General features: G+C 39.1%; 1 protein-coding gene across 1 annotated transcript in view; it reads left to right on the top strand.

Moving 5' to 3' along the window:
- The first annotated feature begins 5,788 nt into the window (after nucleotides 1-5,788).
- The window catches only part of galnt18a (UDP-N-acetyl-alpha-D-galactosamine:polypeptide N-acetylgalactosaminyltransferase 18a), a 37,000-nt gene continuing 31,104 nt past the window's right edge, over nucleotides 5,789-11,684 (top strand). Inside the window, exon 1 of the mRNA XM_079450731.1 lies at nucleotides 5,789-6,280. Coding sequence (XP_079306857.1) covers nucleotides 6,040-6,280 — 241 coding nt within the window. The 5' untranslated portion in view covers nucleotides 5,789-6,039. The remainder of the gene's footprint in view (nucleotides 6,281-11,684) is intronic.

Raw genomic sequence — 11,684 nt, 5'->3', positions numbered from 1 at the left:
AGTCAGATTCATTCATTCAGAGTCATGTATTTTGCATTATTTCTGATGGCTTGCAACTATGTGATCCTAAAAAGATTTTTGAAACTCTTCCAAACCAAGTTTCGTTTGCTCTCTCTCTCTCTCTCTCTCTTTCACTCACACATAGACACAACTGCACACTTAAACCAGATGCTGAACAATTATGACACATGGCCCTGCAACACATTATGAGGTGATGCGCTGAAAGGATTCAATAAAGTCTCCCAGCTGACACTGGGTATGATTCAAAATGGCTTCTGAATATTTAATTAAGTGCCAATATGGCTTTTAAAGTGCTTGTGCTGAGTGTCTATCCGGTCTCATGTGCTTTCAAGTTAGAGACGGTGATGCTTTCACAAAGAAATGTGCCCATGAATAGCGCCTGTGACATCAGTGAATTATCACCATTACATATTTAAACATTCTGAATCTGGTTGGTATACCATTTAAAAAATCATCTTAGATATGAATGAAATATGACAACACAGCCTACGTATATGGAGAAACAAGAAATGTTATGTATTAGATTTGCTTACGTAATAGGACTAGGTGTTAAAATACCCCTATATCAGCACAGTTAAATTGCTCAATAGGACTTTCCCCACGCCTTATGCATGACAGGGGGAGCAGTCAAGACTATGAATAGAGGAAAGGAGGTCTGAGGTTTCACTGGTAGGCATCCTCTGTGTTTGGGGGATAAATGATTATAGAAATGCATAGCATGCTTATCTTTCCTTGCTATTATCAGAGAGACATCTCATGAGTTGTGAGTCCGATCCCACTTTCATCACATCTATTGTCCTGGGTGAAAGATGCCCTTTGGTGAGGTGCTGTGGATAATGATCTTTATATGGTTCCCATCAACGCCGTCAGTTGTGCACCTCAGCCTCATTGGGCGTTTCGGCCCTTTATCACAAGACACCCTCAGCCAAGCCAGTTCTTGATTATCCTCCACTGGACCTGTCCTCTGAAAGTGACCTATTTGTCAGCTATGGTGACCCGTCCAGTGAGTAGGGAACTCACGCACTGCAAGTCCTGTAAACACATACACCCGGAGCAGCTGATTTTGGCGTCATGTGTGTCTCCCCTGTGTCAAGCTCAACCGACAAGAATATGTTTAAGGTTTGCATGCAGATTTTTTGGTGAGGGCAGCACATCATATGTAGCTTTTATGTTAAACTTAGCCTGTTTGTTTCCATACTCCACGGCTCACTCCAAGTGATCCCACGCCTTTAATGCCTTCAATGCCATTCAATGTTTGCATACAGGACTATCAATGGATCTGCGCTGGCTTACTTTCACACCCTAATACAATCCTACACCCCATCAAGAACCCTGCGTTCAGCACTAAAAAAGTGCACTAAATCCCTTTCCCGCTCATTCTCCTTCACAACTCCTACCTGGTGGAACATTCTTCCCAATGCGGTCCGGTCAACCACATCTCTCACAACCTTCAAAAAACTACTTAAAACACACCTCATCGTCGAATACCTGACAGACAAATGAAAAATAAAAACACTAACCCTCTCTTCTCTGAATAGGTAGTGGTCTAACTTTTGTTGAAACTATTATCTTTGTATCAGCACCTATTGTACTATTGCTCTTTAATGACAAATCGGTCATAGCTCCCTGAACTCTTTGTAAGTCGCTTTGGATAAAAGCGTCTGCTAAATGACTAAATGTAAATTTAGTTTTTTTACATGGCTACTGTGGCTGTTTGTTGCCTGCTAAATAGCTTACCTGTAGCTCAGTAAGAGCATTGCATTAACAACGCAAGGCTGTGGGTTCGATCCTCAGGGGATTGCAGATACCTATGTAAAATGTATAGGATAATGCAATGAAAGTCGCTTTGGATAAAAGCGTCTGCCAAATGCCTAAATGTAAATAAAATTATCTGAAAGAAAAACTCACTCGAGGAGTCTAGCAAACTTTAAAGTGAAGTGAAGTGAGAATGATCCTTTCACTAGATCAGTCATTAACCCACGTTTCGATCAGATTGTGTTTCAAATACTTTTTCCTCACTAAATGTGCCAGAACATCATTTCATACGATAATTAAGCTACCTTTTCAACTCATTTTCCCAGTTTTTATTTTAATTTGAACTTTTCACCCTCTTAAACGCTTTAGTTCTCCTACACTTTGTACGTGGTAAATTGTCATGAAGTAGATGATGAGTTACTCATCCCAAAAAAGATTGTACCTGATGAATACTAGCTCTTACATGTAGTCCATGAACCAAATGTACTGCAATTAATTTTTCTAATAAGCCCTAAAGATCAGTCAAGCAGTCTCAAGCCGTATTTTTGCTTCAAGCTGTTTAGAGCAGTGAATGTGTTCCCTTTAACCTTACTGATTCTGCAGACGGTATATATATATATATATATATATATATATATATACACACTCACACATATAGCATTATCATTAAGATATTAACATTATTTGTTAATTTCCTTAAGTTGCGGGTGAAAGAAATATAAAAGCCTAAAAGCCTTGGCAACACGTCCCCAAAAACATCCAACTTAAATCTCTGGAAATCCTTCTTGTTTACCTCAGCTAGATCTCTACATTTTCTTCCTGCTTCTAGTAATCAATTTCAAGATGCTGTTTCCAATTTACTGGTGCCTTTAACCCCGGACCGACCCTGCCTTTCAGACCTTCATCAATTCACACACCTCTGCTCTGGGTCAATTCAATGAGCCACTTCTGGTCACCTGTCTCTCCCATTTTTCTAAATAAAGGAGAGGACGGGCTTGTCCAGATCCAGAAATGTCCCCATTCTTAATTGGTGGAATGGGCTCCCATTGTTCGAAAGCATTTAAATGCATTGTATTTACTGGATTGCTTATGATGGGCATTCGTATCTGCCTTTAATTTGGTGTTTGCACACTCTTGTAAAAGACAGAATCTTTAGGTATTGGATTATTTTGCGTTTCAGTAAGTCACAGTTCACAAACTTTATCACAATTTTTTATACGACAACATTTTCTTACAATTCTGGTGATGAAGTTGTATGGATGAAAGGATTGAATGGTATGAGAAAGAATCTCAAAGCTCCTGTGAATTCCTGTGGATTCTACCCCCATTCTCATTGAAAAGCCTTACAAAATGCAGGTGAATAAACAATGACATTTCGGCTATCAAGTGCTCTAGCTGAACAATACCACAACTCAAGTTTCTCCAAGCAGACCGTTTCTGAATAGTGCATTTGTACCATTTTTCTTAGGGAAGATACAGTTAAATAGACAGGCCTGTTTTAAAGCAAGCTGTAGTGTGAAAGTTTGTCTCATGACAACATTATCAGACTGTCTGAATTATGGTGAAAACCAGACCGTCCGTGTTTGATGTTTTCTGAGGAAGGATGTTTCTCTCACAGAAGAACTTCTAACATTCCCTTATCTTAAAACTGGCAGAAACATGAATATAAAGGCACTGTGGTTTTCATGTCAGAGACTTCAAAAGTCTTCATAACAGATTCTTATATTTTGGGAATGAAAGACATCCTAATTGAGGCTGATTGTTGTTATATTTAATTGCATTGTTATATATCTATGGTGTTCCTCCGGAGGATTATTTTGGGAAAATGATACACTGAAGGTGAATATTATTATGAATATCGTATCATTTTTTCCCTGAAATTGAGCATTTGTTTCCACTATTATCTGAGTATGGACAATCTTTCATGAGCAAATGAGCTCAGCTGCTATTTGAATTGATCCGACTTAATTCGGTAAAAATCTCTCCACAGTCCAGAATGACCCACCATTATCATCCTGAATTGATTTTGCAATGTGAAGCCAACATTTGATATCCGAGCCAGGCAAACACTATGAGTTTTTAATAACAATTGGTATACTTGCTCCGAAAATAAATTTCCTCTCCGTCTACCTCATGAAATTTTTCTTTTCTATAATATCATCTGTTCAAAACAGGGGTCAACGCAGGACCCGTTCATTTTCTCATATTAGAATCATCAAAAAAATTTTGTAAACATCATTAATATAAATGGCTGGCGGCTTTACATCACTGAAATCTTGTCTATGTTTTTGCCTTACCACGTATGTCAACCACGTACGTTGCAATAATTTTATGTTAGATTCACACGAAACGCAATCAGATTAATGCATTTTATGCGATGCAGTGAAACGATGTACTCCGATAAAGTAAATTTTGCTCTGTTGGCTTGAACTGCCATTGCTATTGATATTCCAGGCACTGTCTCTCTCCTGTTACATAGCCGATATACCCTAGACCTCTCAGTTTAAATTACAACCCAATAATATCTCACTGCAGTAGGGGCTCTTGCAGAGAGAGAGGGTTCTGTATCATTGATCTCATGCATAGCTTTGTCATATACTCCATGCTTAAATGCATTGCCACTAGTCAGAGTTGGATGTGTCCGCAATCTGGGGGTGTAGAAGAACGCTCATTCCTGATAATTGTTATTCTATGCATATATGCAAAAAATAAGGTTAAATTTTTGTAAGATTTTAGTCCTGTATGGGATCAGGTTTCTGAAAATAAAAAACATTTGAGTGCCACTTTGGTACATTAAGATTCCAAACCGGTTCATTGAGTTGGAGCGAGTTTAATGTTCTGAGCATCTCTAAGAAGTCACAGTCCTTCATTCACAAGAAATCATAAGTCTTCGTCTTTTTACCGCACCATACTTTAATCTAAAATGAACTGTGAAGTTTTCTTTTTAAGATCAATAATTCATGGACCTTTGATCCCCAATTCTTTAAGGAGAAATTACATTCCCCCTCAAAAATCATCTTTTAATGTTTCAGCGTCCATTCATATTTTATGCAAAGTTTCATGCAGCTGTCCTTAGGTTTCTCTGTGTACACAGGCTTGGACTAATCAGGTAAAAGAGTAAGTTAAAGAAATGCCAAGCCAAAGACAAAGATCAAAGCCAGCGCCCCGGGTGGTTTTCTCTCGATTCCATCTGTTAACGTGATGTTTATCTGATGTTTTTTCTCTTTGCTTGATCACTCCGAATGCTCTTAATAAACCAGAAAGGGTGATGAATAATGCTTACGCTCGAGCTGTAATCTGACAATTTGAATCAAACAGGAAGTGAATTGGACCACCCTTCTCTTCAAACAGAAAAGTAAATATGAAATCCTTAATAAAATAAAATACTTTGATTTCCTCAATGGAAATGAATTGTGAGATAGCACATCATTCGAAAAACTGTAAACCTCGATTGTTTTAATTGTGAAGTCAGTCTACCAGGATCAGAAGGCTGTCTAATAGTTTCCCTTACAAAACTGAACTATCAGTTGTTAACCATTACAACCGTTACAAAGTGTATTCATGTATTGTTTGCTTAGCGTCTTATTCCAGCAGGATTCAATCATGGTCACCATTCCAATACACCAACATAGACCATTATAGTTTTCATTAAAACCAATAATATTCCCATTATAACCATTCTAGTACAATTAGAATAACATGCAGACTATTGTGCATCAAAAACTCTATTTTTATGTCATGTTGTCTTTAACTAAAGCTTCTTATATACATAGTTCATTCAAATTTAAATAATGAATGCTGTTTTATTTAAGTCACACTCGTTTTAAAAACGTTACTATTGTTTGGAGCACCAATCTAGATCTCTCGGAATGTCCCCAGGGTCCAATGAAACCCCTTTCTGACCCATTATAAACAATTCTTTTCATTTTTGCATTCAAGCAGTCTTGCAAGGTACACTGGCTGTCACGGCGGCTGCGCGCGTCCCTTGAGTTCTATGACGCTGTCAATCCGTGTGCGCGTGGTGCCGTGTTGCCAACCTGCTGTCCAGTGCGGACGAGCGCGAGAGACATTAAGTGCGTTTACCGTAGAAGCACCGACCCATTCGGACATTTCGACAGCTGCAGCTGTTGCCATAAAATGCGTTGGCCACGCAAAGACGAAACGTAAATCTGTCTTATATGGGAAATCATTCGAAGAGTCGCCGAGCGCTTAGTGGATTTCCATCTGTTTCGACCCGTTTTTTACGCGCGTTGCGATGTTGCGATGGCGTGCACGAGGAGAACCAAAACTTTGGTGTCCACGTGCGTGATTTTAAGCGGCATGACCAATGTTTTGTGTCTGTTGTACGTCGGATGGATCACCAATTACGTGTCGAATAATGGGAACGTGAAAGTTGCGGGAAGGACGCACGAGAAAAAGTTTGACGAGGATAACAGGGGCGAAACGTTGCGGATTATCGAGAGGCTGGACAGGTTGGAGGGTGTTGTCAACCAGCACATTCAAGGTATGCTGTTTTTATACCTTTAAGTGGTTGAGCCCCCTTCTCCCTTTACATTCGCGGTAATGCTGTTTATAGACCTACATGCAGCAAACATGAAGATCGATAAAAGTTTAAAGGGGCTTTGCGTGTTTGATAGGGATGGTAATAAGATCGCTCGAGGTTGAGGGTTATGAAAAAGACTCTGAATGAGCAGGAAGATTATTATTGTAGCGTGAATCCTTTAAATGTACAGTATAGGAACTTGCTGAACGTTGAACGATCGTGATAAAGCAGGAGAGGCGTTGAAATCGCATCATTGTATTTAGCACCTTATCTTTAGTACTTAAAGTCCCAGGGAAATTAAAAATGACAATTTTTTTTCATGGAATATCGCAGCGTTTATAGTAAATAGCTTATCAACGTGGGTCATTTTCTTATCATAATCTTCTGTTGAATTCTGAAAATCCACTTCCGCCCTGAAAGGAGGATGAATCGCAATGACGTTAACTCCACCCCTTCAACTGTCAACCATAGCTCTATACTGTGATAGGCTATATGTGACCAGTTTTATTGCACTTATACTTTTTGTTGTCCTTATGTTGTTCCAATTGCTTCCATTGTTTACGTCATTTGTAAGTCGCTTTGGCAACAGCTGTTTTATGCATCCAGTCAATTCGCAGTAAAAAACGGAAGCTACGCCCGCTGATTTTCCCCTTTGAAATTCCTTTCCACTCGGAAATGTGTCAGAATACGGAAGTAAAAACGATCGCAACTTCTGGTTCACAGGGAAGTTTAGGCTAATTCTCGGATAATCATTGTCATGTTTAACGTAACATAACAAGACACTGGCATACTAACATAACCAGTAACAACTTAAATTGTAAGGTTTTTTTTGTGCCTTTCAGCTACATAAGGATTCTTCAAAAATTTCCGTGCATTTTGCAATGAACATGAGTACATAATGGCAACATTTTGGGTGAGCTGTTCCTTTAAACCGTTATTTCTGTGATGCGGTCTGTGTAAACTCAGGTTCATTGCGATAGGGGCATAAATTGAACACTTGGCAAAGTCCTTGCACAAACATCAGTCTTGCGGATGGTGCCGTGTTACGCTACTGGACTCAGCATCCCGTTTGTACAGCTGGGAGCGATGATAACCTGCAAGAGTTTGATCAGCCTCGCTCATCCTGGACCATTAATCATCATCTTGTACTGTTACAAACTCTTGATGCAAATCCAGTTGACTTAAAAGATTTTGCCTTGAAATAAAAAGAAATTAAAATTATCTTCAAAACAAACAACCCTTTTATGCTCTAACAGGGTTTATGCGAGAAAGTCTGAAGTATTAATGCATGCATTAATCTTGTCGGAAAGCCTTTTGCTGGATTTATGTGATAAATTGGTCTGTACCAACTGTACTTCTCCAGTTCTGAGCTCAAGGTCTTGAAGCCTGCTGCTCATCCAGAGCAGTCATACAGAAGCCATAAATGTCAATCAAAAAATTCACAGCACACCTACACTGCCAGGCAGTTAGAAAGATTGAATGTGTTGTGCTGAAAACATTCAATACACTATATTGTAAGACATTTTTGTTAGCAACACTATGTTGGCTACCCCACTTGTCATCCAATACACTTTTATTCAAACCCAATTCCAAGCATGTAAATTATTTTTCTGTTCGTCCAGAGCATAAGTCACATAAAAAGCAGAAGAAAATTGTTAACAATAACATAACATAGTTAGATTTGTTTGAAGTGTGACAAAAAAATTTGCAACTGCAAATTATACATTTTGAGATCTAGTTTGTTGGGAATAGTTCACCCAAAAATGTTTCATCTCTTATTCACCCTCTTGTCATTTCAAACCTGTGTGGTTTTCTTTCTTTCGCAGAACACAAAAGATATTTTGAAGTATGTTGGTCACCAAAAATTGTTGAGCCCCATTGACTTCTATTGTATGGATACAAAACCAATGCAAGTTAATGGGGAACAACGGTTTTCGTTACCAACATTCTTCAACAATTCTGTTCTGTCCGACATTGCATGTACAGGACAGTTTGAGAGTTTACAGAAAACCAGATGTCCATCCCAAACAATGAGCTTAACTAGCTTTCCATCCAATTTGCAAATATTATTTATTCAAAGTCTGAACATCACAAAAAAGCCTATAAAGCAAACAAATTGCACTTTCCTGTTTCCATGCAGCATTTTTATGCGATAAACCAAAATACATCGTGAAATTGTGTGTGGCTTGAAACCTACTGAGTGAACATAGCAGCCGAGACCATCATAATCAAGGCGCCTCAGGTTTGCTTGCAGTCTGTGCCAGTTTTATGGAAACTGAGTCAGTGGCTCCTGCTGGGGAGTCTTATTTCCCCGTAATCCATTAAACGTGAAGAGTCCGATTTTCACGCCTATGTGGACCATCTGATTGCATTGTCATTGGGAGAAACTGACATTGGACCTCCAGTTAGAATTTGCAACCGTGTTGAAGTGCTCTCTTACTGTGTGAAAGATATGAAGCCACTTATTCCCCCCTAAGAGTTTCAGTTTAGTGAATGCAAACTATATGGTCAGTCTAGAGATGCCATTGTGAAAGATGTCACTCTTAAATGTCGGTGGTGTTCAACAACTTTCGACAGCAGACACCCACCTTTCGCCACAGTCAAAGGTCAGTCTACAATTCATTTCCATGATTCTAGTGGTAGAAGGTTTACACACTTTAATCTTTTTGGAGTGCAGCTCTGCAGCTTCGGCTAATGAACCAACTGTAGCTTTACTCTGATATGAAGCTCATGGTTATAAAACCCTTCTCTTTGAAGCCTTTGTAGGTTAAATCTGCTGCTGTTTTAACCGGATCCAATGTACGGAAAGTACAGTGCTTTTATTCATGAGCTCATCGATCAGTGCCGTGGAAACAGCTGCTGTGTTTTGCTTCATGTCCAGCAGTGATTCACCAAGCAGAAAGATCTTATTCAATCTCTTCCCATTTTCTCTCCACTCCGCACTGGAGATCAGCTGGGTGTCTTTATGGTATAACAACTCCACCCACACACCATTATCTTTTCTCTGCTCTGCTCACAAGTTCATAAGTTCAGGAGTCACACTTTCGAGCAGAATGTTCCCCCACTAATTTATTTTTCAAGCCGTCTCATTAATGAAACTTCCTGGCAATTTGTTTCGTATGTTTTTGCGCAGCCCCCTCGGGCATGCGTTGTCTTCTCACGCCACTACTGTTAAATGCCACCTGCAAATCTTTTCAGCATCAAAGGTGTTTTTTGTCCACGCTTCTCTTATTAGGCGATAGGACATGTAAGGTTCTTGTTTCACTGTCACGCTTCTCTCGCTGATGGAAAACGCCAGAGGTAAGGAGCGGATAATTCAGAAGATGGAGGTCACTATGGACATGCATGCCGGAAAGCTGCTTTACTGGTATCCAAATGTTGGATTGGCCCTTTTAAGTGTGTTTCAGTTAATTAAAAGCGAGTAATTGCTTAGACACCCATCATATTTTGCTAATTAAATGAGTTCTCTCCGCGAGCGCTCGGTCTAGACGACCAAAATGAAATAATCCCAATCGCATCTTAATGAAAGCTTTGCCATGAAGAGATCTGTATATTATCCGTTTTTTAGGGATGTGTCATATTTGAGGGCACGTTTAGGGGAAAGTGACATGTGAGCTTGCTTTATAAGATCTCTTTGAAAAAATGTAAATCCTTGGTGATGAGGTCAGCGTCTTTCCTCTCTTTGACGGTGGGTTTCATTTAGAATGCATTCCGATTCAGTGATTTGTCAGTCTGACAAATGTCTGGTGTCCGGAGAGCCGTCTATAATCAGCCAGGAGTCTCTGTAATCCTCTGTGATTTAACTCTAATGAAAGTCAAAGCATTTTAGCCTTATTCCATCGTCCAATCAGACCCATGATATAACTAATTTGCTTGAAGGACAAACTGTAATTGATCTATTAAAAATCATTTTAAAACTGCAATCTGTAACTTACAAAAATGGAGACACCTTAAGCGTGTTAAGACTGCCTATAGACCGTTCCTTGTCAGCAACAAATGCATAAAATTAAACCATTCACACATCACGCTGTGTGTCTAATTGAGTGCGAGAGAGAGAGAGAGAGAGAGAGAGAGAGCTATTCAAAGCTTTGTTTATTTTTGTGTGTTTGTTTGGCAGAACCATCTTCATATTAGATACTGTGACATTATATTTATTGAATGTGATTGAAGTATTTATTGCTTCAAACTTTCTCCCAGTATTAAAATGAGCTCGCCGGTGGCATTTTTACCATGAAATTACATTTTTCTGTCAGTATTCACTTTTCAGAAACAGAAGCAACCTGAGGGAATCGATCGGTTTGATAATGTTCTACCAGAACCCCTGTCCATCAAACAGACATTAAACACTAATGACAATCTTGGCTTGACAATGATAACCTTGAGTTCATCAAGCGGGACTTCATATGTGCCAAGCTATCTCCACCAATTTGTCCTCTTAAATGGGACGTTCAAGATCAAGTAGACAGCCCAGGTAGCACACATAGATCTGGCTTACGTCTATTTGACGGCTGCAAGACAACTGCAAAACATAGTTTTACTCATCTGCAATACGTCTTCTGTCAGACATCTTATAGACATCTAGAAGATGTCTGTAAGATGTTTAGGATTTAGAATGGATGTTTAGCAGATGTTTTTACACGGCAGATGTTTCCAGATCTCCGGATCTTTAGCAGACGTATTACAGACATTCAGACGTCTCCCGGACGTATTACAGACGTTCAGACGTCTCCGGGACGTATTGCAGATGAGGAAACTATGTCTTTCAGATATAAATGCAGACGCCAAATAGACGTAAACCAGATGGATTGTGCTATCTGGGAGCCGTGCAATATTTAATCCTAATGAATTTGAGGCGTAATGTGTAATTTCTGCAATATTCGTAGCACTGAGAGAGAGAAACGCAAGGTCTCGTCCTAAACTCTAAGAAATTGCAACATTTTGATTCGGTCTGCATAATATTGAAGGAAACATAAACTTGGCGTTATATATGACATGCAAAACAACATTACATTTGTAAAATGATTGTTTGCTAATTTTGATATATTGTCCAGTGCTTATGTTAATATCAAAACAAAATGACACTTGACATCCATGCTTATACAGTTCACATTGGAAATCTGGCATTAAAATTTGAAATGTTTTGGGATTATAAGTATAGAAATACTTTGACAAACAAAACAATGTAAAAGGTTTAATTCTGCCTTGTTTCCTTTACTACTGTTCTCCGTTGTTTGCTCCCTAGTACTGCACTGTAGCAATAATAGGTAATTAAATAAAGATTGGGGTTATGCATGGTTTGTCAGAGAGCAGCACACAAACCAAGGCGACCATTTGTCACGGCTGGACATTTTACAAACTGACCCAA

This window comes from Barbatula barbatula (assembly GCF_947034865.1).
Source record: "Barbatula barbatula genome assembly, chromosome: 25".
Taxonomy (NCBI): Eukaryota; Metazoa; Chordata; class Actinopteri; order Cypriniformes; family Nemacheilidae; genus Barbatula; species Barbatula barbatula.
The sequence above is the reverse complement of the archived record's forward strand: the minus strand, read 5'-3'. Positions and strand labels throughout refer to the sequence as shown.